Below are 23886 nucleotides of genomic sequence, written 5' to 3' on the forward strand. Positions count from 1 at the left end.
ACATTTATATCGTTAATAATTCTCCTGAAGAATGAAATATGTGAGTATTGTTATTTCTTATTATGTAGAATGTTAAGGTTGATCGCTGGAATTTGGGTAATATTTATAAGAGAAAAAGAACTTATGTACTACAATCCTGGAGAATAGAGAACTAAAATTAAAGAGTACAATAGGATTTAGATATTTTAGAGTATGATTTAGGATTATAATAAAGAGAATCGGATGAATTCAAATATCCATAGTAATCCGAATAGGTGCAACTAAAGTATTCAAGAATTGGAATGGACTAGAATAAGATAGTAAGTGGTGGGTGGGTAGTAACTCATAGGTCGGGTGAACATTTTTTGTGTATGATTATATAAGAAACAATCTAAAAAAAAATAGTTAATTGTATGGTTATCCTTTAGTAGATTTTATTTTTGATAAGAATTATTTCATATAAGCAATTAATTTTGTGATATTATTTGCAGATCATGGAAATAATTGACATATCCCCAAAGATTATTTTGGCTGAGGTTATAAGAAAGTTGGGACTCCCAGTTCCGATTTATGATATCGAGATGAATGAGGAGCGGTATGTTAGATCTTTTGTTGAGGTGATAGTGAATAGGGGAGATCCACCCCATGAAGCAATAAGAACTATGGATCTTTCTAGGGTAAAGCAACTAAAGTCAAAAGAACAGACAGCAATCTATGCTTTTAATATTCTAAAGTATTGATTTTACTTCAAAGTGTGAGATATTAACTTTTCAGACAAAGAGTATTATAAATATTTTTTTTAAAAGATAAAAGCTAAATATATTGGTATTAGAGCAGAACTACAATAGTTGAGGTGGGACTATGATAGACTGAGGGATATAAATCAAAAACATATCGATGAATATTCTGCTCTTCAGCATCAGAGAAATGGACTGAGACAAGGGCTCCCTCCTGATTCTGAATCATCATCTGGAGAGAGGTGATATAGGGAGAAAAGAGGAAAGAGTAAAGAAAGGTATGATTTACTACTGTATAGGATGAGTTTATACTATACTTGATATTCCGATCTATATTTATTCAAATTTTGCTTTATATTGAAGGATTTTGTAGTCATTATATTATTAAAAAAAAATATAATTAGCTATATATCTTGATGTGTTTTAATTATATTATTGATAGATGATTAAAATTCTTAAGGGATTTAGAAAGGGATCTAAGATTTGGAATGAACATTGGCATAAGTCTTTGCATAAGTTATAGTATAAATATGCTGGTAGTTATAAAAGATTAAATATTTTGATAATTTTGGCAATTGTGATACGAGCAAGAGGACTGAAGGTCTACTGAGCATTAACATATATGGTGACAAAATTTAGAAGTTGATTAAATCAATATTATTACTTGTTTGGGAATTTGAAAATCAGTAGCTAGTGGATCATGAAAGAGGTATGTAGTGAGTAAGAACCAAGTCCTTATTTCTGGAAGGAGCTAAGTATATGTTGATTACACTGGTGTTGGAAAAATAAAAGATATGATTCTAGTCAAGGTTGCAAGCATGTCAATAGAGAGGTATTCTAATCTAGTGAAATAAATATTGATACAGATTATTAAAGAAAAGGAAAGAAAGAATCAGTAGGTTCTAGAAAATTTGATATTAGAATGGAGCATTATAATTGGAATTAAGATAGTAAAGGGAAGAATACTACGGTGGTATAAGTGCTAAAAGGATCCAGATGATCAAGGTTTATACATTAGAGTGATTGCTGTCTAGCACCCAAATTATAAGAAATTTGAAAAATACCTAAGGCTATGTAATAGCAAGACTCCATATAAATATTTAATGATTCTCGATATTAAGTCTCGAGTGTTTAATAATTCATATTCTTTAAGGATTAATGTGAAGTTTGGTAAAGCCAGTTATCTATATGTATATTTGAAAATTTGTAAGGATTATAATAAACTTAAAAATTAAAAATCTTAAAAATATCCTTACGATTAAGATTTTAGTTATAGACTAGTATGTGAACAATATTGATGAAATTTATCGATAAAGCATGTGATCAGTAATGTGAATTTAGCGATAATCAATTGAGGATGTGATTCAAGTTTGAACATACAAATTTTAAGGACAATTTATTTAAGAGGGGAGGAATGTGAGGCCCAGCCAAGAGGCCTTTTTTCCACCTGTGCCACATGAAATGCGGGGCCGCAGACCCGTGGCTTCTCACGGGGGCATCCGCATGCATCTTACTAGAAAGAAAAAAAATCGAGAAGGATGTGGAACCTTCCTTGCTCCTGCACCCCTCTCTCCTATTTTCTCTCTTTCTCTCTCTCTTCTCTTCCTCTCACGCTCACTCTCTCTCTCTTTTTTCTCCCTCCCGCAACCTCCCTCTCTCTATCTCCTAAGCTGTCCCCCACTATGTGCGTGTGTGGGTGAGGAAATACAGAGAAGGAAAGAAGAAGGAAAAAAAGAAAGAAATATCGGAACCCTTTTCCTCTTTCTCTCTCTCCTTTCCCCTTCTTTCTCTTCTTCCTCTTATCACTGCCATAGGTTGTGTTGATGCCATGGGTCGACCTATTTGCAGGTAAGATTAACCATCTTTTGTATTTGTTTAGGTGCTTCCAATTAGAAGTTAATGAGTAAATATAGTATGTAGTTGATTTCTATTATAAATTAGTTAGTAGATGATGAGATGACTAGTTGGATAATGAAAATAGAAATTTTGAAAAAAGGGATGCTTTGTTGTGTAGGCGGATTGGTTCTATCTTATTTTAATCTGTGAATTTTATCTTTTTATTGGCTAAGTAATTTAAGCTGAAATTTTAATAGGAGCATGTTAACTTATGATCAATTTGAGGATGAAATTTGAAAAATTTTGGATAAGTCTAGGTAGGAAAAATAATTAGTGGAAGGTGCTGTTGTGATGGAAAAAGATTGAAGGAAAGGTTGTAACATCCTCTTTTCATCTTTTTCTCAAAATAGTGAAATTCTAAGGATTAGAAGCTTTGAAAAGGTTGAGAATGTTGTTAGAAAATAGTTTAAAATATTGTTATAGTTGGTTATCTTAGTCGTTGTTGTGGATTATCAGGTTTCGAGAAATCGTGGTAGAGTGGTTAGTTGTTTGGCTGTTGGCATCTTATGATAAGTAACAGTTATATTTTATAATCAATCAAAATTAAATAGATTTTTATGTCATCTTTTAAGATACCCACCACAGGACGTAAGTATGAATTTGAGATGCCCACCACGAGATGTAAACGTAGATTTGAGATTCCCACCATAAGAGAAAGCGTGGATTTGAGATCCCATCATGGGGGAAAGCATAGATCTTTTCTGAGATCCCTTGCTACGGGAGCAATCGTGGCACCACAGTAAAGGTTGAGAGCTAAAAAAAATGAATATCCATGCTTAAGTATAGTATTATGAAGCTGGAGATATATATTTGACTTTTATCCTATTTATTGATTTTCATATTAAAGCAAAGCTGATATGAGACTATATCTCGAATACGTTTAATTTCATAACTTTGATCTTGATCAAATTGATATTGTATCCTTATGATGTATTTGAATTATATATTATTATGATTTAGATCTGTTTTATAGATATATCTGTTACTTACTGAGCCGTGAAGCTTATAAACTTTTACTCGTGGTTTTCAGATTCAGAGACTTTTTTAAGATCAAACCCTGACGCTTTGGGATTTATGTATAGTGGCAAGATCGGTCTATAAAAGATGGTTATTTTTAGGATAGTTGGGCTTAATGATATATAAAACTAATATAAATTATTGTAAAGTTAAAATAAAATTGAAATAGAAAATGGTTAGTTGTTCTGTTATGACCACTGCCTAGAGTATATCATTTTGCATATTATATTAAAATTTTGTTAGATTGAAAGCCTTGCATGCTTATAGAGATAGTACTCTGTAAGTATACGATGGCTGTTCACATCCCCAAATTTTATTTTAATTTATATTATGGGTCGGAGGCATGACATCGAGTGTCGATACAGGATCAGTTCAGCATATACTGAGTGTCGGTATGCCCTCATACCACATGCTAGTATCAAACTGATATGTTACGGTACATCCCATACCATCCGGTTTAAAATAATATGGCAAACCATACCTAGAATGTATGGTTGGTGAGATAAGACTCGATTGTAGCTTGTGCACATGCATATCTTCAACATCAATAAGCCACTTTTTTAGCAAATATTTTTATTTTTATGTTTAATTATTTTTAATCAAAAATTAATATATTTCAAAAGATAATGTTTTAAAAAGAATTATATGAACCTCCAGATGTATGCTAGATCTACAATGTGCTCAGAAATCATGCCCAAAAATGAGGAGTTTGGTATGATGTTTCCTTTTTTTTGTTTTGGTTTATTTTAAAAATAGATTGACAGGGTAAGGGATAGTGGAATACTTTAATAGACATGATTCGAGACTATTAATGCACAAATGGAAGTAGAGTTGGAGGAAATGGAGCTTTTCTACTTTTATCTCCCCCTATTCTGAACAAGAGTGGCGGAAGAATAAAAGAAGAGATCACTTTTTCTTTTAATGCTTATAGTACCAATGTAGAACTGGTAAGTGCCAGGCTATATTGTTCAACACTGGTCGATCAGGAACCTGGTAGCAAACCCAACTTTCCATGTCAGTTTTCCCATCTTGCTATGGTATGTCCTATATCATCTGGTTCAGACTGGTATTAAAACATTGCTGGATAATGGATTAACATTGCAAAATCTAGTTCCGAACAATTAAAATGTTGTTTTTCTTGTTTTTTTTGTTGGGGTGGGGGGGGGGTGTGTAGCTGATCCATCTTCTTAGAGATAGTTTTGGTTGTCCTTTACCTATTAAATTATATGTTTGAATTCCTGACTAAGAAACTGGACACCTCACATGTTGAACTGTATCTATGCTGGAGAGCCCTCACATTGAACCGGAAAGTTCTAAATATATAGTTTTTGGAAACTTATTATTCCATGTATGCTCTTAAGATCCTATATTTTTGCAGCCAAAGCAATTGATAGTCTATATCAGAACCATATTGCAAGATTTAATTCAAATAGCTCAATTTGAATGATATCTAATTGCAATGTCTTCCTCCACCTTATCATACCAACAAAATGGAAAATGTGAAAATGCAGCATGTGGTGATATTTGCTACGCACTGAACTGATTGGTTTGGGACTCGTTCTGTTTGTGCAAAATCAACCATGTGTTTTTAATTTAGAGATTCACATTGTTAATCAGCATCTATAATGTTTAAAATACCTAGAAGCCGAAAATTGTGCTTTCGAGCAAGTGGAGTCAAAATGAATGGTATTGTTGTGTAGAATGGACGATAGGGTATATAAATTTTTCATTAATTCCATTGATAATTGTCTATTTTGGGATCAACTTCATGGGTTTTTGTGCTTCTAATCGATATTTTGTGTAGAAAACTTATATTCACAAATTTTTCTTAGTTTCTTGGCCTTTGATGAGTCGTCGATCATGATTGGTGGTACAGACCTACATTCTATACAGCCACATCGGTTTTGCATTTTTTTGTGTTGATATTTAATTCCACATAATCCAGTGCCTCAAAAATGCATGTTCACATGTGCTTGTTTGGTATAAAACTAATGTTGCAGATCTAGTTTTCAAATTGATTTTGCTCTCTAGGTCAAGCTCTTAGTAATGCCTTTAAAGGAATCATCTTTCCTTTCCGTTGCTTCAATTAAATAACTGATGATATTTGATCAAGAATTCGAACAAGGTACAAGGACATCTTGATGCCTGGCTGGTATGTTACGTGCTGTATTATGTACTTGTACCAGAAAAGGTGCCATCCTTTAATTGAGACATCAATTTGGTATAGTTGAGACATCAATTTGCAATATAAACTTCTTTGGCCTCCATTTTGTTTTTGGTTCTTTGCTCTATAATTTCGATACTAATTTTTTGCATATTCATGCTGTGTTACTTAGAATTTCCCAGTCATCATCTTTGATCTGTACTTAAATTATTTTGTTGCCGGTTTAATGCTATGGTTCTTAGGATTTGCAACTAAAAATGCATTATAAAACTGGGTGCAAGCAAGCCCTATTTCATCGCACTTCACCAATACGGCCGCTCATCAAACTTGTTTAAACTGACCAGTTTGACCTCTACCAAGTTTTGTCAATGTGATCACTTTGGAGCTAATTGACTGATTAACCGCTCTGACCGCCCATACCAGCTTGCCTAGTCTGGCCAATTGTCGATGGATCAAACGTTAGATGTTGATTTTGATGGCAATTGGCATTTCATAAGATTTTTTTAGCTTGCAACGGTGCAGCTAGACCAAACAAAAAAAAAAAAAAAAAAGAATAAGCATGCAAATTTGTGATAATCAAAGAAGCCATAAATGGAATTCATAATGCTCGACCAATGGGATTCATAATGCCAATCCATATCGTTTGGACAAGTTTTATTATTCTGCTGATGATTTATCAACTGCATCAACATGTCTTTTTGGAAATTTTTAGTCACAGGCCAATTGGCTCTATGATTTTGATCCAACCCAAAAACATGGACCTTTTTGATTGAAAAGGTTGAATGTTCCTGCCCCCAACCTCCTCTTCTTTTTGTGTACCAGTGTTCTCCCAATTTTCTTCTCTCTTCACTTGTGCTTCCATGATGTAAATTTGTGGTCCATGAGGTCTTCTTGACAGGATGGCATCTTGCTCATCCACCACCACCCACACTCCCACCACGCCAACTCCTTTCCTGGGATAACTATGATAGTAAGAGCCATTGCACGAGAAGCTGGTTTTCATTTCTTCTCATGCAGTGGCAGAAAATTTTCAATTGCTCAACAAAATTATTTCTTTGTCCAAGAGAAATCATTATTCTCACAGACTGCTGAATGTTGTTTTTTATATGCTGTTCAGTTTTATTGCACTGTTATTATGGTGTGTTAAATTAAAACATTCTGCTCAACAAAATTATTTCTTTTGTCCAAGACAACTGTAATATTACATGGATGACCCACCGACCAAAGGTCCCACATTTACTACTACAATAACTATTTCTGCGCGACTAACCATTGTAAAGCTATGGACGCATCTCAGAAAGAACTAAGAAATGTCAATAATGAGGATTTTTTTTCTCAAGATTAAATCATTGAAGGCCCGTTTCATTTTCTAGTAGGCCAGCAACCCTAACGTATTCTGTAACATCGTTCAATTGCAGGTCTTAAGTACATGGCATGGCATGGATCTGACTCATTTCCAGGGCATGCCTCGGAATGAAAAGGTTCATAAAAAATGGAGATCCTTTGTTGAGATGAAAATACGTTCATTTTGATGTAGGCCAGCAGCTCTAATGTTTTCTGCAATATTGTTTAATTGCAGGTCTCCAAGTAGGTGGAATCGGTCTATCATGTCGAGAAGAACATAATGGTAACCCGTTGAACATTCTGTCCTTTCGGCTGCTATGGATTTAATCAAAAAATGGCTGCCAGACACGGTGTCAATCCTGCTGCAAGAACAGCTGATCTTCAAATATGCAAAGCACAAAGTTATCATGGGTAGCAATTGGAACATTGCTGCAACATCAACCCATAGTGAAGCCTTTTTAGCAATACAAAGGTTTCGTTATTCGTAAGATTCAATCATGTACGATACACCTGAGCTGCATAAATAGAATGAAACTAGGAATGCTGATGTCTGACATTACGGTTAAGTAAAACAGTTGTAATCATATTTAAAATTTATCCAAGAATACATGATAAGCTTAAGGAAGTTATTTCATAAAAGTGATTTTTCTGTCAATATTAGAGTTCTGGACAGGCCATGGTGGCTATACATGTATGAAGCTGCCGGCGTACATGATTGGTAAAGTAGTACTCATGTCTGATCAAACATTTATGCATCCATGGTTGCATTCTGATAATTGCAACGTATAATATCGTTGCAACTCTTAGCACCAGTAATTTATCAACATTCTGATTGTAAACCAATTTGCAAGGCAAGAATCGGCTTTGTGAATCTTTGATTTAAATTGAGAAAAAAATGGCAGTCAAATTATGATAAAATTAGAACATTCATTATAATACAAATGAGTTCAAAGAAAATCCAATTGGTTCTATCTTGACAAACTTCTCTGGTTGAGAATCAGACGAACCCGGCAAAGGAACATGACAAAGTAGAATCTTTTATTGAACCGCTTATTCTTGAAACAAAGTTGACATTTTTGAAAAAATTAGCTTATGGGCCTGTGCCTTCGTGATGGAAAAAAGAGAGATGAATCTGAAATGGTAAGTAAAATCATCTAGCGTTCTTATAAAAGGACAACTTTTATAGACGGACGGAAACTCCCTTGTGAACGTGACAAAGCCCGAACCCTCCCAAGCTGTGCACGATAAACTGTATGTTCTCCCACACTGTTTCTATTAATCATAGCCAATTTGGAAGGAAAAAAAAAACCTAAAACTGAAAAAGTGAAAAACTACCTTGAGTTTTTCAATGAATCATTTAGTATCAAGTTTCAGGATGCGATTCTGCTGCTCCAAGAATCAATTTATCTGCAAAAAAATAAATTGTAGGGGAGAGGGGTAACAAGCAAACGACCATGTGTTGGACTACGCAGTGTGGCTGCTCACTTGGCTTCTACTAATGTAGGACAATCTGGATGATGGAAGAAGGGGTGCTTCTTCATCCACCACAATTGACTCTGAAGCAGCAGCACCAGCTTTGTTTCCCACATTGTTGCTGTTGTTACCATCACCAGTATATATATCAGATGACTTCTTATCCAACTTCCACTCCTGCAGAACAGTTGGAAGCCATGAAGCCCAATGCAAGCATTAGAAGACACGCAATATTTTCTTAATCAACAAGACTTGTCCATACACTGTAGACACTAAGAAGTTGTAGTCAGGACCCATCATAGTTTGTGAATATTATGTCAAAAGCTCTCAATTTGCTAGTCCCTATGAATTGGTCCCAAAAATAAATTTAGATGATCAATTCATAACCAAACTTTATTGGTTACATTAGTTCAAGTGCATGCAACAAGAGGGTGTCCTGCCAAAAATCATTTGTTCTTGAAAGTGTATATATGAAGAAAGAAGCAGTTGAAGTTTGAAAGAGCAATATTTAACTCAATGGCACAATCATAAGCCAACTAGCTGATTGATAATTACCAATATGATATTCTGTTCTACACCCCCCCCCCCCAACAAAAAAAGGTTTTTGGTGTATTGTAACTCATCATTTCATGCAGGTATGAATATTTTCATTGATGTATCGAATTATGTTTTCACTCTTCATTTTATTTATGCTTTGAGATGAAGCCTACTCTCTATATCAAAACTTACCATCGTACCCTTCATCTGATGCAACACTAAAAACAATTGAATAGAATCAACTGCCATGTATAAGTTTCATGGTTGGCACAATTTTAGTACATTAACTAGGAATTAGAAGGCATTCAGCATAGATTTGATGACAGCAAGCAACACAGGCACCAAGATAATAACGAAATAATCTCTCTGATATCATATGGCTGGTAAGCTTTTTGACTGCTTGATGGTACACTTCTTTATAACATTTACACTAAAGAAGGCAAAAAGGCTACCAAGTATATGATCAAGATATCGGGCAATCAATGCAATGGGGACACAAAGAATGCGGCTTGCCTAAATAAGCAAGTTTAAGGTATAGATTTGACAAAAGGTAAAAGAACAACAGTGTACAAAGTAATGGATGACCTATTATTATAATGGTACACTTCCGTAACAAAAGATTTAGAGAAGGCCTTCACAGAAAGAAGGCCTTGGATTGTGTTGAATGATCAGGAAACAGTGCTTAGAATGATGTTTAGTTAGTTACTACTAGGACATGATTTTGAAAACAATGGAATCAGGACAAGGCTTTCCTTTCCTTGTTATCTTTCTAGGCAATCAATTAATGAGTTCCTCTAGTTCTTTTGTTTATACGTTGTTTGTGCTGCTTTCTAGTCAAACAACTACAAAAGAAGTAAATGGTAAGCAACCAAATTAAGCAAATAGGTGAACAGGATCAATAAAATTCTTATAAAATCTATGAAGGGAAAAAATGTGAAACTTGGTGATTTTACTAATGGATAATCTTGGCAGAAAACTATGATAATGATGCACATATAGGGACAGAAAATGTAATATATGAGGGGAAAATCTCTATGATCAACCATATCTGAGGATATAACAATTACAAGCATATTAAACTGGAGTATTACAATGGGATTTGGTGACCACACTAATTCAAAAGATGGTAGTCAGACAGAAATATGTGAAACTTTCACACAAAGTCAAAACAAAATGAATGTGAAGTAAAAGAGATTGGGTACACCCACAATACTGAAGATATGATCAAAAATCAAGCATACCCATCCAAGCCTTATTTTCAAGCAAGACTTAAATGTCCAAAGGAGTCCGTCAGCCTTTCTATTGATATTCTATAGTACTCCAAAAATATTCTTTGCATGCCCAACCATTTCCATGTTACCAGTTATTAATCTTTTTTATCAAAACAGAAAGTTTTTTCTTTGGAAAACTTACATTTAAAAAACTCACTTCTGCGAAAATCCACAGTTTCCATAGGACCTCCACTAAACCAAAATGTAAGGATCTAAAAGCCTCATGCTGATCAGTCAGCACTGCAGCACATATATCCCTAAGTAATGGTAACTCCAATTTGTGGTATCCTTGAAGATTTCAACTTTAACCAAGTGAAATTTGAAAACATTCTCCTTCTCGATAATACATCTGCTTAGCAATGAGATTAGATAATACACAGTTTTTTTCTTTGGGAAGGGGGGGCACATGATTATATCCTATTGGCAGAGTGTAGTATAGACAAATAAAATAAAGGAAAGTTTCCAGATAAAGTTGACACTTTTAGGCAAATTAATTTGTTCTTCTGAAAGCAATAGAAAGATTAAAATCAATGGGATTTAGTTATTTTCACCTTTGTAGCTCTTTCAGGGATGCTATCTGCAGGAAGTTGATTTGATGCTCGGACATCCTTAACCTTCAAATAGTTATACATGACGACACCACAAAGAGCTGAAGCAAAGCATACTCGTAAATGGACAATTAAAGCTTACGAGAATATTTTTATAAACAATGTGGTTGTAGACTAAGATTGCTCTAAAACATTGAAAAAATTACCAATTGCATAGCCAAGTATATTAAGACCAGTAATAGTAGATTCAGGAAATACAATTGTTGATAAAGCAATTAATATCCAGTCCTTGAGTACCCCAGCAACACGGATGGTGACTGCCCCAGTTCTACCAATTACCAAAAATATAGAGAAATTCAAGGCTAAAGCACATAGTGCATTTGAGAAAAATATCGAGATGTTTAACTGAATCTGCGAAATCTCCATCCCTGGTTTCTCCAATAAATACCAAGGTACAAATAGAAAGAGGAAGCTGCATAAGGCAAAATTCCAAGATAAGAATCTTACTGAAATAGAACCAGAATACTTGCAGAAAGAAAAAGACTAGTATCAGAAACAGGGGAACAAAAAAACAATGGTATAAAAAATGCCCAAGCATAAACACAGATCTGCAAGCAAAGGCATTGAAGATGAATGAAATCAGTCTTTGGAAAGATATGTATGACTCCTAGCTAGGATAGAGTAACGTGCGACTGCACCATATAAATATAGAGGTTCAGAGATGATGCACGAAGAGCATACAAAAATATTTTTCAAAAAAAGGAACATATATTAAACTGATTCTATGAGACCATTATAGTATTTCGACCTTGTATGGGAGCGGATCTACTATAAGGCCACTAACTATGAAATTGCTTGGATTCTCATCGAGTTTGAAGGTTTTCAAGTCATTTTCAGAAATTTGACTTCTACGATCAATGAATTGTGGAAGAGAAGCATCACCTTGAATCTTCCCTTGGCTTCTCATTTCCCTATTCCCTACACTTTACAATAGAGAGTAACATCTTAGAATAGTAAAGCAGGACCCCTCTCCTTGAATTCCCCTCCTCTGATTCCCCTATACAAGCAGGCATCAAACCACTTTGTCCCTCTTTGCTTTAAGAGACTCTCAACTAAAGCCTTTTCCACCATTGCATTCTAGGAATGACTATGAAAAACCCACCATGGCCTCTCCCACTCCAGATTGAATGTTCTGTACAAAACTTTGACCTGATCCCACTTGGACGTGTTCCAGTTTTATAGACATCCTTTCCACAAACTTGAGAGTACATTCAAACATTGGGCACTTCAACCTTCAGCTCTCAAAAGTAATGCAGATCCAATCCAAAAGGTCAAGTTTGCTATACGTGGAGATCTGACATAAATTTCGGATAAAAAAAATACGAAATCTGGAATATCTTTAAATTTTGTGCACAGAAAACCTGAACAAGGAACAATCATCTGCTCCCCAAGGCAATTGTTTGTGTGATCTGGGGCTCATGCAAAAAAGAAAACAGACGAGAAGAGAGGAAAAAATAGGGGAAGAAAGTTTGGTTCATTCATTCATTATCAAAACATAATCAGCTACTGTCTCCTTTCCTTCTATAGCTAAAGATGGTAACTAAATCCAACTCTAGACTTTCACCCTAATAAAGAAGAAGAAATTAAAGAAAGCAAATAAGATCCTTATAAACAATAGCAAAACTTCTGTCTTCCTAAAACTCAACCTAGAAAGCCATCAAATCAAGTTATATCACAACCCCAAAATCAAAACCTTATCATAACTTCACCTACGCCTAACATAATGCTAATTATTCCTAAAATAAGACCTCCAAAACCTGACAGATAAGTAGTCCTAAAATCAAAAATCACAATGAAATAGAAAATACTAACCCTTTCTCTCCTAAGTCTCATGTAAAAGACTCCCAAGACTCAATAAAACAGCAACTTATCTAAAAATAAAATCCAAAATATCACAAATAACCAAGACCAAATAACATTCAAACCTAAACCACTTCAAAATGCATCCAAATCCACACTCTAAATCCCATCCTCCCCTGCACAAAGATAACCTGGATTGCATAAAACTCCTCGATCTTTCTAGATTCCTTTCGACAAACTAGAGATTATCTACAAGTTGGATAATCTACAAATCCCAACCTCTCCTAAAATCAGGCCCTAATTGCCTAGCCAAAGCCCCCGCTTATTATCAGCAATGACTTTAATTTCCAAAGCTGATGTCCCCAGTAAAGCCAACTGAAATCTCAAAGTATCTTGAACCTTACCCTGCCTCTGTTTTTACTCAAAAAACCCCATTCCACTTGACAGAGCGGTAGCCTCTATTCAACTCCTTTACCGTTCCAATAAAAATCCCTCCACATCTTTTCTTACCAAAACTAAGCTAAATAGGTAAACAGAAAAAAAATGTAGCATGCAACTTATAAGTTTCTGCTGAGTAAAGTGGCTAGGAAAAGCTAAAACAATCATGTGAACAAAAATGTAGTTCTATAGAAAGTTAACAGTCACAAAGACTCAATCTTAGAGCCAAGAAATGCCAGCTGGTTGCGTTATAACTTTAAAAGAAAAAAACTTTAACCACTGTAACCACTGTTTTCACAATCAAATATATGGATGTTCCAATAATTAGTTGTGCAACGAAGAAGAACTTGAAACTGCATTGAGCTGCATCTTATGTCTTTTCGCTGCATTGAAGTGTGATAACTTTACAATATAAGATGAGCTGACAGTTTTTGTTATAAATTTAAGGAGAAATTAAAAAGAGAACTCAAGTTGATTTTTCTTACAAAGAAACATAGTGACAGAGTCTTCTATATAAAATACCTGCAAGGGGCTATGTAATAGAGACTGGTGACAGGATTTAGACTCAAGCCCTTTTTCTGAAGGAGGACTTGAGTTAAGACCAGCCTTAAAGCTTCTGCAAATATACCAGTTACCTGGTAAACTGTTCCAATAACATTAAAGTGAATCTCTCCATATGACGAAATTACAACTCCAACACTGACTAGCACCATGTTCAGGAAGAGATCACACCTTAATTTATCAGTGCCACATATAACAGCCATGAGGAACGTTGCCACAGGCACTGTTACAGATCATGAGCATAAAAATATAGAGAATTAGTAGCTTTTAAGCAGATTAGCAAAAAACTGGTGCAGGACCATGTACAAGATGACTCACTTAAGGCCTTGAGCATCTGAATAAAAGCAACTGATATATGCAAATAAGCTGTGTTGCCAAACCTGCAATAGTGAACCATACTTTATTAGCAACTCTAAAGATATAAAACCAAAGATTTACTTGCCTGCAATACAAATATGCTAAGTTTACATCATCGATCATCATAAAAGAAAGTCTGCACTTGAACTTTACAACAACTAAATAGGTGAATTGTAGATGTCAGCTCAATAAAAAAAAAAAAAAGCTAGACATTTCATTAGAAATCCAATGGCAAAGTGCTTTTCTAATTATAAGTACATGTATTGTAACCATAAAGTTTGTCAGAAAGGGTAGATTTTTCCAAAATTCCATTTTGCCATCCAGCTTTTGCATACTCTAGAAGCAAAAAAGGCATCTGGCAGGATAAAGTGGATTACACTGGAAAAAAGTGGATTGATCCAGTTTATTCAACTTCATCCCTCAACCAAGCAGGACCTTGAGAAATAGAAGATACTTAAGCATTAACTTCTGCCTAATCAACAATGCAAATAAAACAACCTCTAAGAAAGATTTTAAGCGAGGGAAATCATATTGTCAATGAATTCTATTGCATACTTATTGTGTTGAAATATAATTGAGTATACCTAAGAGCAAAGCAACATTATTAGGGATTTAAAACGAACTTATCAATTGACATGAAAATGGTAGATCAATGATGCCAAGGTGCTTACCAAAGACTTGATGCAAAGAACGCACTAATGGGAATCACACATGTTGCATATCTGCAAAAGATACAAATTATACACTGAAGAATAGATGAGAAAAAAAAAACATCAGAATAGACCCCTTACATCTGAAAAGTCATCTTGACAGGTGCAACAACCTGTATGGCCACATCATGTCACCATCAAACAAAAGTCAATTTTATAGTTCTTAGAGGCAGAATGCATTCTATAAGAGTATAAGTGCAGATTTTTTTTCCATGATTCTAGTTACCAGTACAGCAATTGATATCTGGAAAAAGCAACCAGAAAACAACATCGAATCTATGTAGTAAATAAAGAGATATTTATTATCTTAAAAATAAATATTCTACACTGGATGAAAACAATATTTATTTTCTTATTAATGCTAAAATATATGGAACTCCTCTTTTACTATTATAACATCTATATTATATTAGCGGGTGGGGGGGGGATGAATATTAAAGAGAAAACAAAAAAAAAATGGCACTGTTAGTAAAGAAAATGATGCTATTAAAGCTCATATATGTCAAGAATAAATAGTGTAGCATTTGCAATAATACTTGTAAAGCAAATAGCAAAACAAGAAAATCTATCCATGAGAAAGTCTTGACTCATCTTTCATGGATAAATATGCTATACATTATGTGTGGTCTTATAATAATATTGCCTGTAGTTTCATTAAATGGTTCAGTTGGCATCTGCCCTGGGCAACTTTTTCTTATGACTGCATAGTTGCATAGACTTCTTAACTCAACTAGCTGCTTTCATCTATTTAACAAATCATGTTATAATATCCAAAGTTAGATTTCTTAAAACACGGCCAATAAATCCATGTTGGAGACCTAATTAAAGTTGAATTTGAAGCCTTTCTTCCCTTTTCTTGGGTATAATAAGTTGTTGATTTAAGAAAAAAAATATACAGAAGTATTTTTGAGTCTCAATGGAACTGATCCCATAATTCTGAAAAAGAAAGGAGAAAAAAGAAGATATGGATATCAATGATAAGATGATATGATGACAACGATGATGATAGAAGTAAAAGAAAGGGGTGGGAGGAAGGAAGACCGCAATACCACCATGGAAAGGAATCTTGGGGATCCAGCCTTATCATTAGCCATCTTCTCTAGAGGCTTTTTTGCATATTACTCCTTCAAATTTTCTTAGTTTGCATGTTAGTCTCTCAATTATTTAAATTTGCATATTGATCCGTGAATTATATAATTTATTGCATATAAATCTTTCTGGTCTCACGAACCATGGTTGAAACAAGTATTCATGGAATATCTCCTCATGGATGTAATTTGAGGGAAAAGGATCAAAGGCAAATAAAGAAGATTTCAAGAAATAATATGCAAAAAAAAAAAAAAAAACCTTTTCTTTAATATGGAATCAACATGAGGAAAATGGAGAAAGAAGTTTGGCTGGGTCCTTGTGAGAATAAGACGGTATGCTGGCTCAGTTTAGGTGTTTGGCTCCAAATTGGAGAAGTGATTGAATATATTTAATGAAGGTGGTTGAAGTCCTTGGCCCTGACAGGACTTGACTCCTAGTTCCTTTAATTTTTAAATCAATGAGTTTCTTGAAAGAATAGAATTCTGGTTTTAAAAGAGGCTAGACACCTCTAATGACGTTCTTTTAGATTATGACACCTTAAGTGCTGCAACAAGCTCTGTTTTCTGCATTTTCTTTCTTTTCTTTCTTTCTTTTGTATTCAGGAGAAAACACCTGATAAAAATAGGAGTTATGGTAGGGTGGCAGGGTCTATATAATTACCAACTTCATATGTATCATAAGTAACAGGTTGCAGTTATAACAAAAGGATTCTTTGTTTTCTTTTCTGAGGGTGGCAACTTCATCATTGATGGTCCCAACTTCAACTTCTCCTTGATGCCTAGGTTAACCCATAAAAATGACTCTGCTGAAGATATACTTCCAAATTTCTGACGGTGACCTCCCTAAACCATTTGTGCTTCTACCAAAAATTGTCAACGATGAACATCCTTTGCATCCCTATTCCCAAACCACAGTATTACCCTTCCACATGGTCAGTTCTTCATATTTGAGAGATGGTGATTAAGCATATATAAATAACAAGCATGCAGAAAATTTCCAGCTACCTTGTGAATCTGAGTATTAGACTAGTCTTTCAGAATTTCCCAATAATTCTCAAAACCTTGAATCCTTGAAGTGTGGATAACCCTTCCTCCAATCTAACAACAGCTTGAATATTTATATTTTTTAGACTCTGTCAAAGATTTCTGTTGGTGTTGGTAGTAGAGCTTTTGGAATTTGGAGCTTTTGGGAAGTAGAGTTTTAAAAAAAACTAACTACATTTCCAAAATGCTGTGGAATTTTAACATGTATTTGGTAACCAAACAAAAAGAATGCATTTTGTACAACAAAATGACAATAAAAAATATTACATAGTATTATATAATAGAGCATAATATAATACAATGTAATATTATATAGTATTACATAGTATAATATTATTATAATGTGATAGAATATTGCAATATAATATTGTATTACTATAATATAGTATAATATAATTTTGTATACTATAGCATAATAATATAGCATAACATGATATGATATATAGTATAGCATAATTTAACACTATTATATAGTATAGTATAATAATATAATATAATAATGTATTGTTATATATTAAAATATTATTACATAGTACAATATTATTATAATGTAATATAAAGTAACATATTATTGTAATATAACATGATGTAATATCATAATGTGATAATATAATATAATATGACGTGATGTGATGTGATATAATATACCATACTATATGTATAGTATAGTATAATATGATATGATATGATAGATGTAATTATGAAATTTATTAATGGGTATCCTGGTCACCATAAAAATTTCATTAAAACCAAAACAATTCCTGACATATGCCAGAAAATACTTCTAGAAAAAGCTCTAGAGAAGCTCCATGCCCAAGTAGACCTTTTCCGCTTTTTTGGCAAAAGCCAAAAGAGCTTCTAGATTTTTGCCAAAAAAACTTCTAGAATTTTTTTATCAAACACTACTATACCATTCAAAAGTGCTTTTGGAGGGCTAGAAAGTGCTTTCTAGCTCCCCAAAAGCTTTGCCAAATGGGGCATTAGTCCTTAGCTACATTTACATTTGGTATCATACTCAAGGTTCCAATGTCAACATGACCATGTAAGGCATTGGAAACTTCCATGAGAGGCTCTCAGAAGCACAAACAGATGAGTTTCTAATGGATGTTTCCTAATCATGACTAGCATATACTTGGAGATCCTTAGGTAATTTAATCCTTGTAGTTCGTTAACCAAGCAAGTAATGAGCCTGTGAATGATGATTATCAACTTTACCATGTGTCATATTCAAGCGGCAGTGATCACAAAGGTGAAGATGATTATTTGATAAATTTTATGCCACCACTAAGCCCCTCTATAAAAGATATATCCTATCAACTAGCCAGAAGGCATTGTTGATATTATCCTGCAGGCACTCTCTCCAAGTAGATCTCACATGTATGGAGGCCATCAGCCAGCTGACCGGCTCTCCAAAAAGTTGTCGAGTGCCACCTCTGGTGCCAGGCAGTGGGTTTACACTCAGCTTCACCGTAATGTGAATGGAACTACTTCGAATTACCTTGGACTGACGTATTATATAGATATATAATGAGAGTCCATTGTTGATTGATATGGTGGATTTTTGGTTGAGGTAGGAAAAGGTGACAAAGGCCTTGAAGCTTAGGAGGTTGAGGAGTGAATGAGAAGAAACCTGGCTAAAACTTAGGCCAGGAGGCAGAGATGGGACTTCTCTTCTATATACAACAAAAATTGCCCCCACTTGCTCATATTATCAGAAGAAAAGAGACCTGTTCATAAAAGTGGAGTATGATGCTCTTTTAGCACCACTACTTTATGATGAGTTCCATCTTGTGTGGCATCTACATTCCCACACAGTGAGCGAGTTAAACTGTCACATCGCTCCTTCCCTATACCACCACCCCTAGAAATTGTTAATTACATCATTCTAAAAGCAATTTACAGGTCACACAAACCTACCTAAGCCTATATTGTGGTCAATATTAATTTTGTAGTATTTTCAACATATCATGCGCCGTTGAGGAAGTCAAAGCTTCAGAATTTTGAGTACTTAAAAAGAAAAAAGTTTAGGAAAAAAATTGTCTAATGCATTTATTCAATTTTTGGTTCAAAGGAGGGTGTAACAACAAGCTAGTAACACAGAAAAATAACATAAGCCGGAAAAGGAAAAAGAAGAAGTTTTCATGACAGCCAAAAGAGTTTTAGAAGCATACCTTAAAAACACGAACAAGCAAGAATGCTACGACACCAGAAAATCCCATGTGAATCATGGTAAGAGTAATAGGAAAGGGAAATTTGAAATATTTTGGAGATAGAACCCACTGCAAAAGGACAAAAATAAGAAACTTCCTCAGAGTTGTTTTACTTAGATATTCATTAGTCTGGATCTTATAAAGTAGACTGTAAAGTAATCATTGTTTCTACAATACATGGTCCAAAATGCATATCAGATTGATGAACCCAAAAACTACCACATCATATAATAACAGGAAACTTCCTCAGAGTTGTTTTACTCACATATCCATTAGTCTGGATTTTATGAAGCAGACTGCAAATAAGGTAATAATCATTGTTTCTACAATACATGGTCCAAAATGCAGGATATCAGATTGAAGGAAGATGAAGATAAGACAAACCCAAAAACCACCATATCATATAATAACCATTCTAAAAAGCATTAGGAAATTATTTTGTAGAGAAGCTCAAAAACATAACCTAGAACATTCACAATGCAATAGGATCTGACAACCATAGCTTTTGTTTATCATATTACAGAGGCAAACATTGCTATCTACCCAACGTGACTTTGCCAGCCAACACCTCAAGTTATAGAAACATAAGAAATTTTATAAACCATTGGCCATCTTCTTCCTTGGCATTCACAAGGACATTGGAGTAAGGCATCTTCAGTGAACTATCACTCTAAAGATGGAATCTTACACCTTATCCTACAGCACCGTTTGTACATAAACTGATCTAAGTCAATCAGAATTTCAATTAGTCAACAACAGCAGTGACTTTTTTAGTTTTATATTTTCATATATTAGTAATTTATTATACATCTGCAGAAGTAGCCTTTTTTGTTACATAATTCTCTCAGGGTCTACAGATCTAACAGTGCTGAGCACCTTACACTCATTCAACTGCTATGAGTAAATTTGGTACAATTGTAAGAAAAATTTGGAAAGTGATAGAACCCAAATTTGCTAAGAAAAATTCAGATTGTGAAACCTCGAGACTCCTCTAGAGTTGTTCCCATTTCAGTAAATGTGCTTGAGGCAAATTATATTGATTAGCTCTTTCTTTTTTCCCTTCCTCCATGGGTGGGCATGTGTGTGGGCGTGCATGACCTCTAAAGCAGATATTTGAAGAAAATTTATAAAAAAAAAAATTACAGGTGGACTCAGAGTACTGAAAAAATGGCAGTATATCACATTTCAAATGCATCTAATCAGCACATGGGACAAAATATTTTTTATAAAATAGAATACCAGTCAACCAGGCAATGAATATGAAGACATTTCAAAAAAAAAAAAAGGGGAAAGAAACAAAGAAAGTATCATCCAGATTACACCAGAAAGTAAATAACTATAAGTAATCCATATGCTTATGAAAATGAAATGCTAAAATACTTGCTGCAGCAAGGAAATAAAAAGACTGATGAGACGGCATTAAGATGCATTACCTTGTTATACAAGATAACTCCCGATGAGAGGCAAATATAAATAAGTAGATAAAAGTAAATCAGCAAAAGTTGTTTGTTGATCATTGTGCCTGCTTATGATTACACAAATAATGTTGTTCCAGATCTCTGAGACGTGACTAATCAACCTTCTGAACAGATGAAGTTATCCATTTTGATATAAAAAGCATTAAAATAATACAAATTCTCTTCCCACAACAAAGCAAGTTCATCTCGTTTATCTGAAAGCCTCAGCATCCACAACAATTCATGTCAATTCTTGAACTTGATTAGTTGCATTTTCAAATCCAGAATGTGATTGCATACCTGAAAAATATTAATAGAGTAAGAGAGAATAGCACAGCATGCTGTACATGATTTAGGGGGGAAAAAGTATCTCACAGCTTAGAATACAGCATCAACTATCATGTGATAGCATGATGTACAGGAACCTTTTGAAACAATATGGAAGGTTTGCATGGAAGGCTACTGAATTGTCAGCAAAGGAAAGATTATTGGTCCATGCATTTCCTTCTTTAATTGTATTTGTTCATCATTAATATCTTCACTTGTTATTTTGCTTACCAGTATCTTGTTATTTATCCACAAATCTAATATTAATCCTCTAGCATGACTTGTTGGTTTGCATATATAACTCCTTCTCGGTTCCATGGTTGTGCTAAACCAATCAAATATAGCTTTGAACCCCGAAACTAATGATGGCAGAAGGTGGCCTAAGATAGACAATTATCACTTGGTGGAACATATACAATTAAAACCCAAAGTTAAATCAACCACGTAAAATAAAATTTTGTGAAAACGGTCCTGTTTCACTACTCACCCTCAAAAAATTTGACAGGACACCAACCAAATCAACAACGAAGGAGCTAAATAGATAAGTCAAATCCAAAATCTAGAACCCAATAAGGAATAACTTAGCACCAGGGTGCCAAGCAAGAAGAACATTCTAACCACTCGCTCGCCGGCCGCTCGGGCTCCGCGTTTCAAGTTCGTTATCCTAACCGTCTCCCGTTACATGAATCAAATGTTTCATTTCATCCGGGAAAAGCCATCTCTTTCTCAACAGGCTTTTTTCTTTATATCCATGTGGCCAAAACTAGATATATAGCTGGGATACACTAGGCGCGGTCTTAGCTCGGTGCCTTGGCGTTGAAGAAGCAGCAAAGAGACTAAACCTTTCAAACATCTGCCTCGTCCGCTTGACCATTTGAACAGCTTGAAAACAAAGGCGTTGGTTGAGATCACTATGGCAAGCAAATTATCAGCCAAAGAAATTGAAACAAGGTGATGGGCTAAAGAGGGGATTGAACCCATACTCTGGTGTCTTCAAATACCATACTTGCGCCCAGTCCAGTTTAACATCTTGACTTTGATTAAGCCTTAATAATTTACTTTTCGCCTATGCTGTCTTTCAGAAAAAGAAGGGTTCTTGAACGGCTACAGGTTCCAAAACTTCTCCTAATCCATGAAACTGCTTTCAACTATGAAATGTCGGTTCAAAATTCGTATTTTCCAAGAATATTTGCGTTTCGTCCCCCTAAGAAAATACTGATCTAGGGCTTACTTACCTTCCGAATTTGGGTAAAAATATCTTCGTAACCCTCTTGCACGTCCTCTTTCTTCGCCTCCTTGCCCCTGCGAAGAGCTGTAGCATAGAGAGGGCTCCACGAAGAAAGACAATAAAAAAAAAAAAAAACACTTTTTTCTCAAAATGTGCAGCTTCTTCAGGAAGGATAAAGAAGATTGGCGAGGCCGCAAGAAGAGGAGAGAAGATGGGATCTGTCAACGAAGTCCATGTCAAGAAAATCACAGATCTTGGATTAGAGTTCGGGGCACCAAGAAACCACTCACAGAACTGAGATGAGCGAGAGATGGACCTGCAACGGAGAAGATGAGGGTCTGGTTGCCGTTGGAAGATGGAGAAAAGGGTTGATCTGTGGCGGCGCCGGCGGGGAGCGGAGTAGAAGGGAAGGCCCGTGTGTTTGCCCGTGCCGAACAGCCGAAGCCCGAAACCCGCAGCAGAGTGCCGCCCTGTGATCGAGGGAGAGAACTTTGCAATGGTAGGGAGGGGCGACGGAGTCCGGACTCCGGAGAGAGATTGGTTAGATGGATTTGCTGCCTAGGATCCGTGCCCAAAGTGATCCAACTCATCCGCGTCGAGGGGGCGGGGGGGAGGGGCCGCGTAAAGAATTAGAGTTATAGTTAGTATAATTATAATTCCCTTCCCCGTTAGTCGCCAGATCACCGCGCAAGTTAAGAAAATAATTTGCCCTTTTTAGCTAAAATGCATGTTTCCAAGAATTTTCAACAAAGTGAATTAAGTAGATTCAATATGTTTTATACAATTTCCATAGCCTAGGGGTTCGGCTTATTTGGCAGAAGGCAATGATGCCAATCACTAATTTTCCATAACTTATCATCTATAGATATTTTCTACCAACTATCAATATTAAAAGATGCTTGGTCGAAGAGAATTGGATTCTGAAACCGAAATAAAAATTAGAAATCTCATTTTAATTTTGATTTGAGATGAGTTTTATTTTCATTTCGATTTTACTAGAAAATGAGAATACCACAATCCTCTAAAATCCAATTTCTTCTCTTCTAATATTCAGATCTTATTCCAATTATAGCCACAAGTTAATTATGTTGGAGAATATAATCATTCTGATTACTGTTTCAACTCATTCTGTTCTCAATTTTGATGATGACCCGAATGCATAATTTCTCAACTAGATATCAATAAAAAGAAAAGAATAAAAATATGTTAAATTTTCACATAAACCGAAGATGATAATATTGATCTAAGCACTATTTGTGCTTGTATGTGTCTTTTAGAGGATACACTTGATGTCAACAAGAGTACGTCAATTATGTATATATTCATGCAAAAGAAAAATAGGTGAATTTGTGTTGCAATAAATTATTGGTTGAGTGTTACGATAGAGCAGAGATGACTGTAAACCCATGAAGAGACAACCAAGTCCAAAAGAGACAGAGGCTTCAAGGATGCCGGTGATAAATATAGCGATATATGCTCTATCTTGCATGATTTCTTCAAAGATGTTTCTTGCATGCTCTATTTCTTAACATTTACATGTATGCATAAAGTCACACGGAGAGAATGTCCCAAGAAGGAAGAGAATTAAACATTAGACAATTTTAGAACCACAAATCTTTTGGGTGAGGTTTGGGATGGTT

General features: G+C 34.9%; 1 protein-coding gene and 1 long non-coding RNA gene across 2 annotated transcripts; one reads left to right on the forward strand and one right to left on the reverse strand.

Annotated features, from left to right (window-relative positions):
- The first annotated feature begins 2349 nt into the window (after positions 1 to 2349).
- LOC105040439 (uncharacterized) lies at positions 2350 to 7752 on the forward strand. The gene is made up of 3 exons (XR_831119.3): positions 2350 to 2564; positions 7212 to 7274; positions 7373 to 7752. It is a non-coding gene; the product is annotated as an uncharacterized lncRNA (long non-coding RNA).
- Positions 7753 to 8264: 512 nt separating this feature from the next.
- Positions 8265 to 22795, reverse strand: LOC105040438 (probable sugar phosphate/phosphate translocator At3g17430). Its single transcript, XM_010916956.4, has 11 exons — positions 22563 to 22795; positions 22254 to 22464; positions 20668 to 20991; positions 19196 to 19303; positions 14974 to 15005; positions 14854 to 14904; positions 14144 to 14205; positions 13787 to 14048; positions 11173 to 11438; positions 10970 to 11067; positions 8265 to 8787 (listed from the first exon to the last, which is right to left on the reverse strand). The coding sequence occupies exons 3-11, from the start codon at positions 20749 to 20751 to the stop codon at positions 8602 to 8604; spliced, it is 1149 nt and encodes a 382-aa protein (XP_010915258.1). The 5' UTR covers positions 20752 to 20991; positions 22254 to 22464; positions 22563 to 22795; the 3' UTR covers positions 8265 to 8601.
- Positions 22796 to 23886: the final 1091 nt, after the last annotated feature.

The sequence above is a fragment of the Elaeis guineensis genome, chromosome 3, assembly GCF_000442705.2.
Source record: "Elaeis guineensis isolate ETL-2024a chromosome 3, EG11, whole genome shotgun sequence".
Lineage (NCBI taxonomy): Eukaryota > Viridiplantae > Streptophyta > Magnoliopsida > Arecales > Arecaceae > Elaeis > Elaeis guineensis.